General features: G+C 39.8%; 2 protein-coding genes across 2 annotated transcripts; one reads left to right on the top strand and one right to left on the bottom strand.

Moving 5' to 3' along the window:
- The first annotated feature begins 1,519 nt into the window (after positions 1-1,519).
- LOC126384683 (aldo-keto reductase family 1 member B1-like) lies at positions 1,520-7,880 on the top strand. Its single transcript, XM_050035890.1, has 10 exons — positions 1,520-1,713; positions 2,591-2,758; positions 2,890-3,006; positions 3,147-3,224; positions 3,616-3,738; positions 5,276-5,382; positions 6,136-6,217; positions 6,899-6,982; positions 7,063-7,145; positions 7,244-7,880. Exons 1-10 carry the CDS (start codon positions 1,648-1,650, stop codon positions 7,284-7,286), a joined length of 951 nt encoding a protein of 316 aa, XP_049891847.1. The 5' UTR covers positions 1,520-1,647; the 3' UTR covers positions 7,287-7,880.
- Positions 7,881-11,051: 3,171 nt separating this feature from the next.
- Positions 11,052-18,406, bottom strand: LOC126385102 (aldo-keto reductase family 1 member B1-like). The gene is made up of 10 exons (XM_050036635.1): positions 18,262-18,406; positions 17,538-17,705; positions 16,418-16,534; positions 16,084-16,161; positions 15,820-15,942; positions 15,243-15,349; positions 15,063-15,144; positions 13,750-13,833; positions 13,459-13,541; positions 11,052-12,641 (listed from the first exon to the last, which is right to left on the bottom strand). The coding sequence occupies exons 1-10, from the start codon at positions 18,325-18,327 to the stop codon at positions 12,599-12,601; spliced, it is 951 nt and encodes a 316-aa protein (XP_049892592.1). The 5' UTR covers positions 18,328-18,406; the 3' UTR covers positions 11,052-12,598.
- Between the last annotated feature and the right edge of the window lie 2,447 nt (positions 18,407-20,853).

Below are 20,853 nucleotides of genomic sequence, written 5' to 3'. Positions count from 1 at the left end.
GATATTATGTTTGATGTCTCTGAAATGTACTGCTACGGGGTAATCTCTATCATTTCTCCTTATGGAGCTCTTGTGTTTACTCATTCTCTGCTTCAGTGCACATGATATTTTAACAACATAGCATAACCCTCGAGGACATTTGATCATATAAATTACATGTGTGGTGGAACATGTGATGACATCATTGATGAAATACTTTTTCCCAGTGTGTGCATGAGTAAAGTACTTCCTTGAGCACATCCTCTGCATTTGTAGCACCCTTTTGGAAGAGGTTTTAACAAAGACTGTGTACTTTTTTCTCTGATTTTTGCATTAGCATGTACCAAATGTTAGTGTTACTAATTAATTGTGAAGCTGAGCAAGAGCGGTGTGTGGGATTTTCTATTCAAAGACTCAAGTGATATTTCCCAACACACCTGCATCTGAGCCAGTTGGATGTGTGAACACAAACAATCTTACAGTCTTAATGGTAAAGACACTGGATGTTGAGCTCCTGAGCTGGTGTGATCTGCATTTGTGAGGCTGGTTGGATGTACTGCCAAATTCACAAAAAAAGCATAGGAGATAGCTTACTGTAGTGAAATGTACACTCAGTTCACAGGCAATAGCTCTGGTGGATATTCCTGCATCTGGCATGCCAACAGTACACTCCCTCAAAACTTGTAACATCTGTGGGATTGTGTTGTGTGATCAAACCGCACATTTTAGAGTGGAAGAGTGTGGCCAGCCCAAGGCACACCTGTGTAGTAATCATCTTGTAAGCAAGCATCTTGATATGCCACACCTGTCAGGTGGATGGATTATCTTGGAAAAGGAGAAGTACTCACTAACACAGATTTTAACAAATTTGTGACCCAAGTTAATAGAAATACATCCATGAAGTGCATGAAAAAGTCTGAGATCTTTAACTTAAACCTGTGAAAATGAAAGCAAAACAAACACTACTAATACCCCAAAATGTTCTGCACCTGTTCTTAACGTGTTCAAAACTGAACATGGTGATGTGATGATCCCTGTGTCATCTAGGGGTGTGTCTGCTGTGAGAGTTTGTCAGGCCTGTCTCTCCCAAGCTGCCTTGATTGCAACTCATTGCACCTGGGCCCGGTGCACTGAAGGTGATAAAAGCTGTGCTCACTCACTCACTCTCTGCTTCTCTCTACAGACAACCACTCTGGTCTGGTTTGGTGATGTTTTAGTTTCTTTGCTTTGATGCACTCTCCAACACTTACACATACACACTCTCCCACAGCCATCATTTAATACTCACACATAGTACTGATATCACTGACATTCACACCCCATATGTTAGTCTCATTTAGTTATTTGCTAATTTGGTCTAATTTGGTCTGATTTGCTTCTAATAAAATATCTTTTGTTAACCGTTCATTATGGTGTGTCTCCCTTTTGTTATGGCCACTTGAGCTGGGTCGTAACAAATGGGGGACACACCATGATGAATGAATAAAATCTGATAGACAGAGCTGTGTGTCCTCTCCTCCTCTAGATGTAAAGTCGGTTTCTGGATAGACCAGACGAACATGAACCAACAGGCATCACTAATCGATCCACGATGCTGACGTGCTCGCGCCGCGCTCCACATTCACTCTGTATCCGAGTACATTCAGGGTCTGCTCGTCCACCGGAGAAATGGCAACAACAGTGAAGCTGAATACCGGTGCATTAATGCCCCTTGTGGGACTGGGGACATGGAAGGTGCGTGTATTTTTTTTATCTACTATGTCGTCCTACCTAGCGGTGGCTAAAAATGAACTTGTTAAGTAAGCTAACTTAGCAGGAGGTCACAGCCGAAAGCAGTAATAGGCTGTTAGTTAACTGTTACACAAATGAATCGTTAAAAATAACTTCCCTCGGCATACCTGGCGATTTATAAATGGAAATTCATCAGTTGCATTTCATTCGACAAGTGTGGTTTGAGTATTAATTTCACTTAGCACAACTATAAGTGATTCAAACCGCGGCTCGTGCGCTCCGACAGCAGGTTTCTAGAAACATGACCGCCGTGTGCAAAGCTGCCGGGTCAAGTTACATTAGACTGTAAGCTAATGTTATGCAGTGCAGGTTACCGTCATTCACATGCTGTCGATACCTACAATTATGTAACATAGTCCTTAGAGTGCTCGCTTTGCTTTTTATTAGCTGTGATACAGCTTCAACAACCACTTTACTTTGGTTTATTGACAGTAAGGACAACCCAATATAAAGAAATAAGAATTGGATTTGGTGCCAGGGCGCTGCACTGTGACTATAACCTGCTCTAAACAGTAAGGCTAGATGAAATGCAGAGGACACATTACCTTAAGGACAACATTAAAGTGTGAAGTAACTAATCTAATGGCCGTTTTCCAACCAAATAGTCCCTATAACTAAACTGAGGGACAAAATGAGGAACTTAAACTCCCCTTTAGACATCATTTTTGTGCAGTTTGTGTGTGGTATACACTGTTCTGTACACTGACCCCCTAATAAGTAAGTAGTTAGCCCTGTGTTATTAAGGCACAGTATAGCAAAATCATTAAAGAGTGTTAGTTAACAGCAGTTTAACTTTGTATATCAACCCTGTCTGTTCCAGTCTCCCCCTGGCAAGGTCACGGAGGCGGTGAAAGCAGCCATCGCAGCAGGTTATAGACACATTGATGGAGCGTTCATCTACCTGAATGAGACCGAGGTGGGAGAGGGTGTTCAGGCCATGATCAAGGATGGCGTGGTCAAGCGAGAGGATCTTTTCATTGTTAGCAAGGTGAGTTGTGAGTGCGTAATGTACATAAGCATGTCTGTATTATTATTTCTTTTTTATTTACTATATGTAAACCTTTAGAGCTGGCTTCCTGAACATGCATGCTGGTTCATTGACTTTCCTTTTATTTATAGCTGTGGTGCACTTTCCATGAGAAGTCCATGGTGAGGAAAGGCTGTGAGAAGACTCTTAGTGATCTTAGAATGGACTACCTAGATCTATATCTAGTTCACTGGCCCATGGGTTTCAAGGTAGGAACACTATTTGTCTTGTCAGTAATGATTGTCTGATATGTTTTCTGTGCTTAGGGTTTCAGGTGTACTCTGTCAGCACAGTCTCCATATTGTAACGTGTAAACCTATAGGCTATTATTCCCTTTGTCATGTTACAGGCTGGCGGTGAGAATTTTCCTTTGGACAGCGCAGGAGAGACTATCAGTGACGACACTCACTTCTTGGAGACATGGGAGGTGAGCTGAACAGACAAAGCACTCACTTGTATCAGATGTCAGCTTCACACAGGTAAAACTTGCTGGAAAGTAGCATAACAAAGCTGTGTTGTGATTTTTAAACCACAGCCAATGTTTTTTAAGCCCACATCTTGTCATGTCATGTGGTAATTGTTTATGAGCAATATTTTTGAGGAAGTCGGGAAGAAAGGGGAGCTTTAGAATACACTGAAAGTTGCCAGAGTTGGATTTTAGCTGGGTATATTTAGACAGGTTTAGTGTAAGCCAAAAATATGATGGCACAAGAGTTTAGATCAATGAGGGGTTGAATATAGCAGGGGCACATAAGTTGAGCTACAGTCTCTAATCCAAAACTCATCCAAGGGTGTGTTTTCATGCTCAATTTTCACAGGGGATGGAAGAGCTGGTGGATGCTGGTTTGGTCAAAGCTATCGGTGTCTCCAACTTCAACAAAGACCAGATTGAAGCCATTCTCAACAAGCCAGGCCTCAAATACAAGCCTGCCAACAACCAGGTACACCAAGACACCTGTTTGCCTAAGACATAACACTTTTCACCTCAGGAGAAGGGACCAGCTGCTGTTTAAACATGTTTGAGTTGAAGCAACTAAGCAGCAAGAAAACAGATACGTGTCCAGATCATTGTTTTTTAAAGGGCAAGGGGCCGTAATGGAGTCATCTGTCTCCTCCTATCAGGTCTAAGAAATAAATGTCTTGTTTATCGATAATGGGCCACAGCAGTTTCCCCTCAGGCTGTACCAATTAGCTGTGGTGACCTTATATTTTTGCTGTTTTTCAGATCCATCCTTCACCATCAATGTCTTGTTTTGTCTGGCCTTGTGTATTTTATTAGAGCACCATTCTCCCTCACCAAACACAAAACAAAGTACTGTCATATTCAATAAGAGAGAATTCATCCCTTTGTAAGGATGTCAAATAAGCACAGTAAGCTCTATAGGCTTATGCTCAATGCAATCACAAAAAATTAAGGATGAAGTGAAGTGATATATCAGAGTAAATTAAACAGTGTAGTTTAAAGAAACTGTGTAAGATAGGGATGAGCCGGATTCTCAAAAGGAACAAGTATGTGGCACAGATAATGTACTTTTAACAAGCACGAGTATCACTTGAGTAAAAAGTGTCTATCTGTGCTCTTGATGAACCAAAATGAACCATCAAAATGCGTATTAGGTAGCTGCTGTGCCATGTCTCATGTAGGCCAGAAAGCCAGCCACACACAGACGAACACACGCAGTGGCTCATCCCGTAATACATGTAACTGCTGGAGCTCTGTTTTCAACCAGCCGTCATGCACACTCACACACACAATCTCGCTATCATCACAGGCAGCCATTGAGTGACAGGGCGACTCCTACTGCTTTAATCTACACCGGTTATGGTTACGTTTTCTTCTATCGGCTCACTCCTACCTCTGTTTATAGAAAATATCCAAAGTCAGCTGAGTTAGTTTGAGAATTTGGCTGATACAGGATCAATTTTAGGCTCAAAACGCAATCTTCCGCTTTAAACTCCACCCGCTTCCGGTCCTGCCCCTCCCGAGTATAGATACAGACACAAATAATTTAGTTGGTTGAACAGATACTGATACATATACTGGTAAATATACTGGTACTGATACAGATAATGGTAAATATACTGATACAGATACTGGTACGGATACAGATACTGATACTGGTACAGATACTGATAATGGTGTACTCACTCATTCCTAGGGTAAGATTTAGGGAAATTATAAACGGCTCATTCTAAATTAACAAAAACGCAACAGTTCTTGTTTTCAGGTGATTATACACTTAAGAAAACACACCTATTTTGTTACACTCAATTTTATACTCAATTTTCCCATTATACCTACCTAAATCCTACACACTGGACGCTTTTTGAAATAAATATTGTGAGTGTGCCCCTTTCAACAAGACAATACATTGACCATAACAGAAGCTCAGTTTGGTGCCACTGTAAAACCATGTGTGTATGCAACTGGGTTACATAAACAAAGTATAAAGTTTACTTGTGTGTGTTTTCCACCAGATTGAGTGCCACCCGTACCTGACCCAAGAGAAGCTGATCAACTACTGCCACTCTCAGGGCATCACAGTGACGGCCTACAGCCCCCTGGGCTCACCTGACAGACCCTGGTCAGTTGTGTCAGAATTACATGAGGCAAGCTGCTACAAAATGGGTCATACTTGCTTGAATGCTGATTCAGTATTATGTCACTAAGCCTTTGGTTAGTTTCAGCATGTGACTGGTGTTCCTCTTTGTTTATGTAATTTGTCTGTGTGTGGCACATTTTGGCCTGATTTAGACATTAAAGGGACAGTGTGAGATCTAGGGAGGTTTAAAGGCATCTTACAGTGAAATTACAACCAGCTGAACCTTCTCCTGATGAGAATTCCTTCTGTGTTCATTGTGCTGGAGGTTTTTACCAGGAGCGGAATGATCTGCGGTGGTATCTTACTCACCAAAACAAACAGACCTGTTGGTTTAAACCAGTAGCAACATAGAACAAAGCAGTTTAATATTAAAATCTGTCTTTCTCCGATGCTGTTTGGCATGTCAGAGGTGGCTGCCAGCCTAGCAACTGTTAATGTGTGCTCATTTTACTTTGATAACTTCATCCAGATGTTAAGGAGTCGAATTATCCACAGAAGTCTCTTCCTCTGAAAACAAATGGACCTGGTGATTTAAACCAATAGACATACTGAATGAAGCAGGTTCATATAAAAAAAGAGGGGAAAAAAACAGTTTTTCCGATGCTCTTGTCGTGCGTTGGCTATTAACTATGGCGGCTGCTGTGAAAACAGCAAACGGCCATATCCAGAGCCAGTGTTTGTTTTGTCCTTTATGGGCTACTGTAGATAATACTGGAGGATGTATTTAAATTGCAGGGCTAAACCTGAGGACCCCTCACTGCTGGAAGATCCAAACATTAAAGCCATTGCTGAGAAGCACAAGAAGACACCTGCCCAGGTACAACACTGGTTCTTACAAATAAAGAATGAAACTGAACCAAGTAAGGCTTTAAAGGGACAGTTCACTCCTAAATCAAAAATATGTTTTGCCTCTCACCTATAGTGCTGTTTATCAGTCTAGATTGTTTTGGTGTGAGTTGCAGTGTTGAAGATATCAGCCGTAGAGATGTCTGCCTTCTCTTCAATATAATGGAACTAGATGGCACTCAGTATGTGGTGCTCAAAGTGCCACCTTTAATGTTTACATCTCAAACTGTTACAAGCCTCTTGTCCATGAGTAGATGCTCAGTTCCCTTTGTGCAGTGATACAGTGAGTGGGTGTACTTCAGTAGAAAGAAAATAGTTCCTACATGAAACTGCTCACAACAAGGTCTGTGGATTACATTAAGTACAGGCCACAAACTGAGTGCCATCTAGTTCCATTATATTAGAAGGCAGACATCTCTACGCTGATATCTCCAACACTCAACTCACACCAAAACAATCTAGATTGATACACAGCTCTGCGGATAAGAGGAAAAAGATCTATTTTTGATTTTGGGGTGAACTGTCCCTTTTAATAATCTTTGTTCACACACAATTTTCTCTTAAAGAAGAATGTGCAAATACATGCACATGGCCCTCACTAATGACCTCTGATCACATTTACATGTTAATATCCTTTCTCCTTCCCTGCCAGGTCCTCATTCGCCTCCATATCCAGAGGAAGGTGGTCGTGATCCCCAAGTCGATCACACCTCAGCGCATTCAGGAGAATTTCCAGGTAATTAACTCAGAAATTGTTGAGATATTTTCCAGGATAAGCCCTCAGTGTGCCTCACTTACATACTGTTTTGGCTGCAGGTGTTTGACTTTGAACTAAGTGAGGAGGAAATGAAGACTATATTAGGATTTAACAGGAACTGGAGAGTCTGTCCCATGCAATGGTGAGGGCATAAATCATTGTGTTTTTTTCTTTTTGTAACTTTGTGAAAAAGGTGTCGGGTAACTTTTTTTAAATTTTCCTTTTTCTCCTTCTCTGCAGGAGCACAAAGCACAAGGACTATCCATTCAACGCTGAATTCTGAAATGAAAAATAATGCACATATTCCACAGCTTTACAGTGGGAGTCGGAGTTTGCTTCTCTACCTTCTAGGCTGCTTGCTTTCCTGTTCTTTAGAGCAGTTTGTAAAATTAGTGTGGCCTTGCATCAGATTTTTATTTTCATGTTACATTTCTCAGGAGAGACACTGACTTCTTTAGTTACCTGTATTGTTTTGACAAAAACTGGTAACGAGTTGTACGCACACTCCTAAGACTCATATATCAAACGTTAGATGCTCATTTGATACAAATTTGGGCCATTGTGAGTATGAGTTTGCACTAGTATAGATGAGTATCTTTTAGTTACATTTTCATTTTCTGTTCTGTCAGCCTGTGCTTTTTTCACTGACATTTGGTGTAGGGTGAATTCTACTTGTTTACTGTGTGGTCAGTGTGGCATCAAAAGTTACTGAAGAACCTAAACGTGTGCCATATTCAAGCACTTCCTGTTATTACTCGTGAGTCATAAATAGCACTTTTTCCATCATGTGTATTGACCCTGTTAAGAAATAGTCCCTTTCACTTCCCATGTGAGCTTTTTTGTTAAGCATTGCAATAAAGTGTTAGAGAAAATAAAATGATTTGCTGCAAGTTTATTAAACAGCTGAGAAGAGACCACTCAGGCAAAGTGAAAGTCTGTGCTCCATAGTGACCACTAGGGGGCAGAAAACCTAATAGTGATACTAAAGGAATGGATGAATTGAATGCTGTGGCCTTCAAATGTGTCTACGTAACATACAGGTCTGCTTACACAGACATAACCAGCCATAATTAAATGTACTGTGACATCTAATGCCCCGTTTTGACTTGTAGTTAAGGAACTAGTAGCTTTGAGTATCCTGCTAGTTACTGTTTAAAAGTAAGGTAATGACATGCAGTATTATGAGTAACAGGTGACAGAAGAACACTTTGGCTTCATGTGCTAAAGGCAGTGTTGGGGTCATAACTTCAAAAAGTAATGCATTAATCATTGCTCATTACATTCCACATAATTGCAAGTCAATGATTAAATGTTAAACCCTACTTGTCAGCACAAGACAAGGATCAGGATGATCAAGACAGCACTGCAGTTGGCTAGCTGCCTGAAGATTAAACTAAGTCAGTGATTCAGAGAATCCCTACACTATCCCTGTCCTATCACTTGCACTAAACTTAGTAAGTAAATTCTGTCATCAGACCGTCATCAGATCACTTAATCTGATGAATAAATGGTCCAACAACCACCGACTTTTACCCGGGAGGCAGGTGTTTACTTCCTGTATGACCGTAAAGCCAAACCCTGTCATTTTTTCCCTAAGTGCAACAACGTGCTTTTGTTTCCTAAACACAACCATGTGCATGCATTTGCAAAATGTAACCATGTGCGCTAGTTGTTGAAGGAAAAGCACGTCAACTCACTCCCTTCAGCTCTCTGGTGGATTCAGGTTCACCAACTGCCCAGTGCGAACGGAGACAGGCGCCAAACTGCTTTCCTGCTTCCTTGTGTCTTTATAAACTAAAACTCAACTTGAAATAATGTTTACATGTGGTTCTATCTGTGTACGCGTCTGAACACATCTCAAAATAACACGTTGCTGTAGTCACATTAACAAACACTAGCCAAAGGTGCCCTCAACTGAACCCGTGAGTTCTGTGATGTAGGTGAGAGTGTCCGTGTTTATGGCAAGGAGGAAGGGTAAACAGAAAGAGGGTAATAAAACCGCAATGACATACATGAGTGCATGAATTCTCCAGTAATGTCCATAGACAACGAAAATCTAATCAGTTCATCGCTGAGTCCACGTGGATGTTTGTGCCAAATCTAACAAAATTCAAGGTGTTTCTGTGATTTCGTGTTAACAAGAATGAGACAGACGAGGTCACGGTGATCTTTGACGGCTAGAGTCTAATCAGTTATTAATAGTAGCATAATAACAGCAATTAGTTTATATGACCCTCCTGGAAGGCAGGACACTGAGGCTAAAAGACAAAGGCTAAACAAACAGAGTCAGCATAAAGGTCTGAGGACAAAGCTAGTGTTCAGTTCTGGGGGGGCAGGAGGACTGACTGAAAACTGGAGTTTCTGGAGAAGGCAAAAAAAAATACTGCTCTCCACTTTCTGCTTCATATATAACCTGTATTAGTACTAGTCATACATTGTAATCATCCCCATTGTGACTGTGATGCTGCTTATAAAGAAGTGGCAATTCTATATGAACCGTCCTGTATTCTTTGCAAACTTGAGGGCCTGCAAATCCCTTTGAGAGGATATATTGTGATTTGACGCTTTAGCTAGCTACATGAACGTGGATTTGCCACAGCCAAGAGCCTTTGGCTATGGTAAGCAGATGGCTAAACTGTTAGCAACATTTTCTCTCCATCTCTGAAACACTTCTGGTGTTTTATTGCACATATTGTCAGACTGTCTTTTAGACTCTCTTTTTGATGAGTCCGTTTTTCTGTTTTTGGGTGCTTTGCAGTGTAGACAGTTGTCGCCAATGCTAGGGCAACTCCCCCTGAAGGATTTTCTACCATTGAATCAGGCTTTCACCATCCAAAATCTCCTGTCAGGGCCTAGATTTTCTAATGCTTGAAAACACAGCCAAGAGTAGGTGCAGAGTTTTTCCTCAAACCACCACCATTACCATATGCTCAAAGGTTATGGAATTTTTGCCCAGTGACACCAAAATAAAACAGCCTGTGCCAGCTTTATCTTAGAGAAAATATGTAACCAAAAAAAATGTCAATAATAAGTCAGGTAGTTATGCTGTGGTGAACTGTTTTCATTGTCACAAACAATATATTTGCAGTGTATTTATTGAACACATTTCATCAAGAAAGGCAATTTAAAGTACTTCACATACACTTTAAAAGCAGCATAAGTACAGGGGTTAGTCAGTACAAATGCATCACCAAAGGGAACTAGTAATAACATGCAGGGTTTTATTACGTTTGCTAACCACACCCAACCCCAATTGTTCTGGTTTCTATGTCATAATCTGGTTGGTGCGATGTGCCTCATGTTGGGTGTTACTCCCAAACAGATTTTTGTGCCTATTTTGTACAGTGTAGTAAAAATGTACCAGTGGTGCATGAAGTACCAGAGAGCCACACCTTGGTAGAAGTTAAAGTCACCAGTTAGAATATTACTTGAGTAAAAGTTTTAAAGATATTTATTATTTATTCATGGATCCCCATTACAAGCACACGAATATGTCTGGAGTCTACCTGGGGTCCTATTTGCTGTACTTAAGTGTAAAAAGTAAGATGGCAGAGCATGGCAAGTAAGATGACGGTGTGCATGAGTTCAGTGGCTCTTTGCTCCCCCCCACTGATATCATCAAGGACTCCACACATCCTGGTCACCATCTGTTTGAACTGTTGCCCTCTGACATGTGCTATACGTCTGTCAAAACACACACTTCCGGATTCAGAGGCAAATTCTTCCCAAAGGCCATGAGCACAATCAACCCAAATAAGCACTGAGAGACTCATATGTGCAATATTGTATTAATAGCATATATTTCTTCCACTTAACCATGTGCAGTGTGGTTTTGTAATGTTATTTCTTTCTTTCATTACACTCACCTTTTTTAAACATTCTATACATTTATATTATTTATCTTATGCACCAAATTGGAGCAGCATACCTATTTTTTAGGCAGTACTGTTCTTTTCTAAAGCTTATTTTACGATGTTAAATGTGCCTATGTATTTAAATTAAAAGTACAAGTAAATGCTGGTAATAAAAAAAGAAAAAGCAGTCAGAATTCTGAGGGTTACGAAGTTTATTTCTTCTTAACGTACACCTTAAAAATGGAGCAGTCACCGTGCAGTTACCTCTCACAAGTCTCTATCTCCTGGAATCCTTACTCGCTCTACTGTGGGACTCAAGTCTCCAATCTTAGAATGATAGATGAGAATTGGTGCATCCAGGCTTAGCAGAAGCATACTAACAAAACATATTCACACGGATACTGGAGGCTACAATGGTTTCTTCTTTACATGTACACCACCTACAAAATGGAGGTTACATTACACTTGAGATGAAATTGGGTATTCACAACTTAAAGGATTTAGAGAACAAATTCCAGTTTTTCCTTCTTCCCATTCCTTCATTTATTCATCCATCAATCCCTCCTTCTGTCCTCCCTTCCTTCCCTATTTTGTAGTAAGTCACTATGATGCTTAGGGGAGATGTACTGGAGTAAAAGTGAAAGTTGTCAGAAGTATAAAAACTCAAGCAAAGTACAGATACTCCCCCCAAAAAACTAAGTAGTAGAGTAGAATATATCTTTATTGTCCACCAGGTTGGAAATTTGTCTTCAGCTCGCCAGACACAAGAGACAACTTAATAAAAAGCAAACAAGCTTCAAGACGAGTAAAACAAACATACAAGGTCATTAGAAAACACTTAACATATTAAATCAGCTCATATCATTGTCTGTGGTTTGAAACTCATCAGTCACTTTGTTGAGTTAAGAATACTGATGGCACTTCAGATGAGGGACTTCTTAAATACAGTTGTAGTTGCCAGGGGTACTCTATAGCGCCTCCTGGAGCTCAAGAGCTCAAACTGGCTGAAGAGAGCATGAGAGCAATCTGCCTAGATACTTCTCACTTTTGTCCTTTTCCTTTCTGTAAAGAGTTGCGTCAAGGGCTTTTGTGGCTTGCCAACTATTTCACCTACCATTGTCACAATCCCAGAGAGTTTATTCTTAGATGTACAGTTAAAACGACCGTACCAGGCAGGAAGGTGAAAAGGTAAAACACTCTCAACCACGGTTTTGTACACTAATTCTAAAATCTGCTTACTAACACTGAGGCCACTAAGATTCCTTAGATGATAGAGTCACTGTGAGCATCTCTTGTATATATATAGCCAGTATCTCCAGAGAAGCCCGTCTGGGCATTTTTACTTCGTTACATCACACCACTGAAATCTACCTTAACATCTCTGTACTTGACCTCTCATCTTCTTTGTTGTCTTACTTCAGTACCTACATAGCATTCATAGTGATCATGTTCAATCTCTGTCACCCACAGTTAATGTCATTTACCTTTTGTCAGGTATTACCCCACACATTTATTTTACAATCACTGTTGTACTCTATACAAGTATATCACCAGTACATTCACTGAATTTATTATTCCAGTGGTGAGTATTATATGAAAATTAGTCCAGCACAAGTTTAGTAACATAATAATTCAGCTGTCACATTGGTCATGGAGTAGTTTGATAGGACTATGTAAATTCTATTAAAAGAAAACTGAATCGTTGGTGCAAGGCAGAAATGGTGCAGCATGTTCTGATGAGCTAATATTCAGTATTCAGGGGGAAGTCTTTGTGTGTCGAGGCCCTGTAGAGAAAAGAAGATGGACACACATTACTTGAGGTTTGATGCTAAGGATAACAAGCCCAGTACCTAGTCTGTGGCCTACAAGAATTCATTTAGGGACTGTTCTTTACTTATTGGAGTACGGGGTGGCTGTGGTGGGACTTTGTTTTTGTTTTTGTCTTTTTTTTTTTCCAACCCTCCACAAGGCTACAAATATTTTTCCTTGAGCCTTCCTGTGTGACTAGTGGAAAATGCATGACTGTCCCTCCACCATAAATTAGTTGCTGTATTTTTAAAACTTACACCTTCATGTTTAAGATTAAATGTTAAAAGTTGAAGTTAGTTAGTGCAGACTGTTTATTTATGGCCAGATTTTAAATGAGATGTAGGATAAGTGTTTTGCTGAAATATTACTATTATAGAGTCAGATTTTTTTTTTGTTTTTTTTGTTTGTTTTCCTGACAGAAGTGTTTGTTGCACGTGATGTGTCCAAGGATTGTCTGACATTAAAAAAAAAAACAACAACGATAATTTCTGCTTTTACAGTTTCTGGCTATGAAAAATGTTGTAATTTTGCCAAAAACATGGCCTGCGGGTTTGGAGGGCATGTTTTCTTGAAAAATCGATGGAAAAAAAAAATACAAAATACAACCATCTAAATTTGTATGCTAAGCCAAAACAAAAAAACATAAGTCCCTTCCAAGTGCTTAAAAAAAAAAGAAGACACTCCTCCCATTTTTGCACCACCCCCTCCCCCCTCATAAGTAATGAACAGTCCCTTAGATATGCTTATGCCTGTTATTGTCGTGTCACTGTGTTTGTCTCCCTGTCTACTCACCACTGTAGTAAGAATGCTCTCCTCTCTGTGAAGCCCGTCAGCATGGTCTTCATGTCGTCTTCACTCAACTCAAAGTCAAACAACTGAAGGAAAAAGAAAAAAATAATTAATGTTGCATCAGAAGTATGAGGCACACAAGCTGAATATTTTTCAAAATTTAAGTTTCTCTAACAAAACAGACTTGGACCTTTGACTGGACCTCAACTTATTTTTCCTAAATCAATATCTGAAACTGGTCCTGTATAAATACACTAGATAAGTAGGACAGGTTAATAAATGATAATAGTATACCTGGAAATTTTCCTTGATCCGATGGGGTGTTGCTGACTTGGCTATGACGATCACGTTCCTCTGGATGTGGAATCTGATGAGAACCTGTTGGGAAAACAGCATTCTTCAGGCATCTCCCTGAACATCTTTGCATGACCACATTTTTGGTGGATCACCACAAGTTACTGTGCGGTTTATTTTCCCACAGTTAGAGTTGTGTAACAAACCTTTCCATCCACCATGTAACAGCTTGCTGACTTCTGTTAGTTAACTTTTGCAATGAAGCATTACACAATTTTAAACAAAGCAGTGTCCATTCTGAGGAGTTTCCGGTGATACTGGTGTGCACCCACTGACTGAAACACATACAAATACCACTACAATACAATATCTGTCCACTATATGTATATGCTCATTGTACATGCTTTGCTTTCATAGAGGATAAAATACATGTTAAAGTTCATTATGAATGTTTTCTTACCAAACTTAGCTTTGCATTCAACAATTAATAATAATAATAATAATAATAATAATAATAATGATAATAATAATAACTTTATTTATATAGCACACATATAGATGCTACAAAGTGCTTCATAAGACAATACAAGCGGTTAAATTAAGCAAGAGTACAAGCAATGACGTATCTGCAAATAATAAAGGGGTAAAACAAAGTGATTAAAAACAAATAAATGTGTATAAATATGTACATGCATCCACACAAAAAGGCACGTAGCTAAATATACCCATATACACACATGCTCTGTGCAGAAGCTTTAGCAGACATATGCAAAAAAACACATGTATTCATATAAAGACACTTAACATCTTTGACCCTATAGAAATGCCACCCTAAAAAATGTGTTTTTAGGTGTTTTTTAAAAGTGGATTCAGATGTAGATGATTGTATCTTTTAGGACTTCAGTTGCATGGTGTGGACTTATTAGTAAAACCTATCTTTTGTCATGGTTAAGCTGCAGCTGGTTTTGATGCATCCACTCTCTGATAATATTTTGGGTGGCTCACGGGTTTTGTGAGTGAGGCTATTGCAGTCATTAGGAATGATGGGTATGTACAGCTGGGTTTCATCGGTATACCAGAGATAAGACACGTTATGTTTTTGCAGTGTGTGACCCAATGGAAGCATGTAGAGTGAAAAGAGAACTGGACCCAAAATAGAACCTTGTGGCACTCCACAAGTAATGTTAGACAAAAAGGATTTTAACCAGTTAAGAGCAGGACCTGATATACTGACCCAATCCCTCATAATACAAAATGTTTTATGGCTTTATTTCTCCAACAAAAGGGGAAAGATGAACTTTTTACTTTTTTACCTGTGCTGCAGTCTTGTTGTACTTGTTAGCAATAGCCTTGATCTTAGGTTCCTCCAGCAGCGAGGGATCATCAGATGTCACCCTTTTGTAAATAGGAACAGAAAAGAATGAGTGACACATATCTTAATGACATTTTGTTTTGTGTGAGAGCTGTGTATATTAGGTGACATTGCCTCTTACCAGGGTCTGTCAGGGGAGCCCAGGGGGCTGTAAGCTGTCACTGAGATGCCCTTTGAGTGGCAGTAGTTGATCAGCTTTTCCTGGGTCAGGTACGGGTGGCACTCAATCTGGAGAAACACACAAATGCTTTAGCTTTTATTTTCTTCTTGCTACATTGTGAGCAGAATTAAAGTCTTGTTTCCAGGGTTCCTACAGGCTTAGGCAAGTTAGATTTAAATCTTTTTAAGGCCCAGTCTATACGTCAACAGATACTTTTGTAAGCGGATACTTTCCTCTATGTTTTGGCCTTGTGTCCACATGCAAAAAAGTTAGGTCACTAAAACAGAGATTTTTAAAAAATGTCCTCTAGGGTAAGACTTCTTAAAACTCGAGTTACTATGTATCTATGCGGACATGTAAAACCCAAGATTTGGTAAATGATGACATTATCATGCCCAGAATTTGAGTCTTTTCTGGTGCTCCTGGTTTTAGTAAAATAAACGTAAAAGTCTGTATGTGTCAGTTCAAATAGCAGCTGGTCCCTACAGTTATCAGGTGAAATGTGTTATCTCTTAGGTAAACAGGTGTTTTAGTGTACCTGGTGGTTGGCAGGCTTGTACTTGAGGCCTGGCTTGTTGAGTAGGGCTTCAATCTGGTCTTTGTTGAAGTTGGAGATGCCGATAGCCTTGACCAAACCAGCATCCACTAGCTTTTCCATAGCCTTTTGAGACAAATTCCACATTGTTGTCACTGATGCACCTCATTTTGCAAAATATTTCTTTGTCCATATAGCAGTCAGTTGGACTATCAGTGTGTTAGTCCTTGCTTAATATATGTAACTGCACTGAGTCTCTTAAATTACCTCCCAGGTGTCCAAAAAGTTGCTGCCATCAGAAATGAGCTGGTTATTCTCATCACATGGAAACATCTCATCCCCTGGCTGCATTGGTTAAAAAAAATGAAACATGAAGTTGGATGAAATGTTTTTCATTTTAATTTCTGATAATAAAATGTATTAGCTCATCAAGAAACCCTATTAAGCAAGGAAAAAAATTGAAAAGCAAAACTTTAATGGTTGCATAGTTCTCTGGGTTGCTTAGACCAACACATTGGAGAAAAAGGCTAAAGGTTGAGCTTGACCAGAACACTTGATGATAGTGGTTTTACCAACAGACAGGCTGCAGTGTAATCCAAACCTTGGCTCCCATAGGGAAATGCATGAGGTAAAGGTCCACGTAATCCAATTTCAGGTCACTAAGCGTCTTCTCACAGGCTCCTCTCACCAGAGATGGAAGATGGAAGGTGCACCACAACTATAAAAACACAAGAAATATACTGTACCTGCCAGTGTGATTTCAGCATGTGGGTCACATTGAAGAGTAGTGAAGAAAATGTCAGTGTTACAAGGGAGAAGACCCAAGGATTATCAAGGATTTCTACATGCTTTTATGTCTTTGCACAAGTTAGACCTTAGGCTGTATTCACAAACCTTCCAAAAATACTCTGAGACCTCCTAACTTAGCCTAAAAGTTTCTACCTAGGAGTCCTAGCTTAGAAGTGATTTAGGAAAATTCTCAGAGCAACTCTAAGCAACTAGGGGACAGACACTCTGATCTCAGTGAGGAATTGTGGTTGACCTCATTACTAGGGTTGACAGATTCTTCTAACAGATGTGATTAGTTGACCTTTTGTTGGCACTGGGAAAGTGCTGTAACTGGTGGTGTGATCATTCTGCTAATGGAGGGTGAAGACAGACCAAAGTCATCACTGCTGCACTGTTGCATTTTTCCAGTTGCCAAATATCTTAGTGTTGTCATCACCTTATTTCTGGGGTTATGTCGTTATTGCATTGAATAGTAGACGTGAGCGCATCTCTAATGAGATCGACCACAAACATCCCTGCAAGATCTAATTTGCAACATTTCATTTACTCACTGTCATCCAGCATTTGGAGGATGTTTTTCCTACATTCTTGTCTTTCCTCACTCTTTAGCCTCTTAAAAGTCCTCCTCCCTGCTCCGAACAGTATTTCACCTTAGAAGTTCTTTTAAGGGCTAAGACACTTTGTGAATAACCTTTGTCTTTAACAGGATCTAGTCTTAACTTTAAGTGGAAACTCTTGGAAAATGTCAGAAGTTAAAAATGTTCTCAGAATTTTGTCACTAGGAGCAAGTCTTTGTGAATATGGCCCCTTGTGTTTTATAACCTTATCATCCCCTGACCCAGCTGACGAAGAAAACCAATGCACTAAAAGATCAAGGTTCGCAGCATTTAAAAGCCTATGTGTGTATATTTCCTTCTGCTGTTATACCATACCTTACTGACAATGAATAGATCCTCCCTCTTTACCACTGCTTGGTCAATCATGGCGTGAATCCCAGCTCCAACTTCTTTTTCATTCTGGTACACGTAAGCGCCATCAATGTGCCTATAACCAGCACTTATGGCCACCTTAACAGCCTCAGTGACCTTTCCTGGGTCTGCCTACAGAGGTAGGGTGATACAAAAACAGTGGAATTGCAGATACAGACCAGCATCAATAATACTGAGTAAAATACGTGTTGGTGACAGCTGTGGCAGTTACAGTCCTTTGTGTCTGGCCTTGTATTATAGAAGGACTAGAAAATTTAAAATGATAAGAAATGAATGTAAAGGGCATGTTGTCCTTGCTGGTATCACTAGTACTTTATCTGTATGATTGGTGTGTGTATGTGTGGGCGTAAGCGTGCGTGTATGTGTGTACTGTAGCAGGAGCTGCAGGAAAATTGCATTGCATAATGTGCAATGACAATAAAGGCAGTCCATAAACCACCAAATGTTTATGTTTTCCCTTTGATTATCCTTCTGTTAATTTCACAGACTGAGGTTAATTACTGACAAGGCAGTGGATTAATAACTTGACAGTAGAGATAATACAGACCATAGAACCCCTGGAATGTTACTGAGAGAAAAGTAGTAGAGACTAAGTGTCAAGTCCATGCCTCCATTTGTTTTCTAAACCTCATCTGTTAGAAGTTTGTTAGAAAATGTTCAGCCTTACCCTCCACGTTCCTAGACCCACAATAGGCATCTTTGCCCCATTGTTGAGTGTAACTGAAGGTATCATGTTGGATCCTCTGTTGCTGTTTCTGCAGGATAAATCAACAGGCAGACGTTCGTGCAAGCAGACTCCTACAACACTGCTCTCAGAGAGGAGGCAGTCCCTTATGTCCAAGTCAGTGAGAGAGGGGTGGGGTTTAAAGATAATAGAAAAAGGCCATCTGGGTTTGATTAGTGTCTTGTCCTCATGGATCCAGTCTATGAAAATAATCTATTGACAGACAGGCTACAGAGGGGAGGGATGACTCAGCACAATTGATAGGAATAAATGCAAGATTGGTACAATATAACAAGAAATAAGTGCTTTTGTTCATCTTAAGCAGTATTCTCAATTCTTTAATTTCTTCATTTAAAAAAGATGAGTAGTTTGGGCCTGATTTCCTTTTTTTGTCTTTTTGTGTGAGTGAATTATGTAGCTAAAACAGGCAGAATAAATTGTCATACTATATCAAGGTTTATTTTTTATTTGCATTTTATGTCACCATTTTTTGTAACATGAGTCTGTGTAATTACAAAGAGAAGAAATAACACATTCTTGACCTTACAAATGAAAGGTTGAATTAATGCGCACTAAAACACACCCTTGCTCAAACCTGTACACTCAGGGGGAGTTTTGCTGCTACAGCAGTGGAGTAAGGTAGTGACGATGGGCCCCAGTGCACGCTCTTATGATGGGCCCTGGTGCACACTGTCATGCACATATTGTCTCCTCCAACCTTGTCATATATTGACGTTTGGTTTCCACGTCCACATATGATGTGCAAGGTACCCTGCTTGCGTTGGTTGTTGATGTTCTAGGACGGCGTGTCAAGTTCTGCCTGTTACATGCATTGTCTCCCTTCAAGATACTCTTCTGTTTTTACTGGAAATGTAACGTTTACATACAGTACAACGCAACAAATAGACTTTTTTTTTTGCTTCAACAACAAACACATGGTTGGGTTTAGGAAAAAAGAACAGGGTGTGGCTTTAGAATTTATGGGATGCAAACACAGCTCTCTCAGGTGAAAACTGGTTTGTTGGGTTAGGGTTAGGGGTTAGGGGTTAGGGGTTAGGGTTAGGGTTGGGTGGTTGTCCCACCGTGTTGCCCCGTGACGCCACTGGGCGCCATTTAAGTATGACAGCAACCGGCTGCGTATCATGCCGACGTTTAAGGACACCCTTTTTGTTAATTCCTGATGCCGCAAGTCACTGTCATAGAATAAGCATATCATTTTGTTAAATATGCTATTGGCAATCACTCATAAGGACCCATTCTCCACCCTCCACACATTGCTTTAGGGCCCACTCTCTCTAGGTGGACTCTTAATTCCCCAGAATTGCTTATTCTTATTTTTTTCCCCGAATGAATCACATTTTTAAGGGGCTAAAGGTAAAGGTGCTCAAAAACTCACCTAACTTTGGCACATACATGTTAACTGGTGAAAATTTACATCTGATATGGGCCTGGTTAATGGCAGATATCACAAGTTGCATGAGTGGTCAAGCCTAAACAGATCTACATGTCAGTATTTCATTATTCTTATAGCGCCACCTACTTACAACAAGAAATAACACATCCCTTTTTAGTAAGCATCCAACCTAAAGGCATTCTGTCTCTAATCCCTGAACATTTCATGTCCAGCAGAGGGCAGTGTTGCTCTGTTAATGGGTGTGAAGGGCCGCATTGTGTGATCTGCGTGTTGGATAAAGTCTTTGCATTTCCATATCACAGCTGGATACATTTCACAAAGCATATGAAAACAACATGCCTGTTCAGAAAGGCTGAGACAAAAACTAAAGCTGATCATTCAATAAATTATGCATTGCTTAGAAAATGATGTACAGTGGAGCAAGGTGACAGGAAGTTGTCATTGACATATAAATAAAGTTGACATTATTAATCGAATAGTAATCTGTAGACATACACAAAATAATGAGGGGTGTTTCATTTAAATATATAGATTTTTTTGGACAGCATTTTGCCGGTTTGTCATCAAGTTTTCATCAGTAATTTCTATGTATTCTAAGTTAATATATTGTTATCCTATTCATACAACAGTAATACATGATGCTGACTGAAGAAGGCACAAAAAGAGTGGCATTTAAATTTTATATTGCGGCTGCAATTTATTATTTTATTATCTATTCATGTCGTGATTAATTGTTTACTGTTTTTGGTCTATAAAAAGGCAAAAAATTTCCCACCACATTTTCCTAGAGCGCATGGTGAAATCTTCACATCTTCTTGTGTCCAATCAACAGTCCAAAACTCAAAGATACTCAGTTTGCAGAGAAAAAAACTGACATTGGATTAGTTCATTTCTTCTTGAAAAATTACAAAAACATAGAAAAACTAGTCCATACCCATTGAGCGCACAGTTGCCCACGTACAGTTTCACATGGTGTGTGTTTGGGATACAGGTCATAGGAAATTGCAGATTAAATAGTCAACTGAACCCATTAAGAAGAGCAATGTATTCAGACAGAGTTTTTGTGAATTTGATACTAGGATTGCTTTATTGAAAGAACAGTAGTACCATCGCCAATAGTG

This window comes from Epinephelus moara, chromosome 23 (genome assembly GCF_006386435.1).
Source record: "Epinephelus moara isolate mb chromosome 23, YSFRI_EMoa_1.0, whole genome shotgun sequence".
In the NCBI taxonomy this organism is placed as follows: Eukaryota; Metazoa; Chordata; class Actinopteri; order Perciformes; family Serranidae; genus Epinephelus; species Epinephelus moara.
Note: the sequence above shows the minus strand (reverse complement) of the source record. Positions and strands in the feature narration are given on the sequence as shown.

Bases quoted from the DNA above. Each gene is read 5' to 3' on its own strand.
- LOC126385102 (XM_050036635.1), bottom strand. From the start codon at position 18,327: ATGATACCTTCAGTTACACTCAACAATGGGGCAAAGATGCCTATTGTG. The intron at 16,535-17,537 runs GTATGGTATAAC...GTGTTTTTATAG, and splicing joins ATCTATTCATTGTCAGTAAG to TTGTGGTGCACCTTCCATCT. The intron at 13,542-13,749 runs GTATACTATTAT...TTTTTCCTTCAG, and splicing joins GGATCAAGGAAAATTTCCAG to TTGTTTGACTTTGAGTTGAG.
- LOC126384683 (XM_050035890.1), top strand. From the start codon at position 1,648: ATGGCAACAACAGTGAAGCTGAATACCGGTGCATTAATGCCCCTTGTG. The intron at 2,759-2,889 runs GTGAGTTGTGAG...TTTTATTTATAG, and splicing joins ATCTTTTCATTGTTAGCAAG to CTGTGGTGCACTTTCCATGA. The intron at 6,983-7,062 runs GTAATTAACTCA...TTTTGGCTGCAG, and splicing joins GCATTCAGGAGAATTTCCAG to GTGTTTGACTTTGAACTAAG.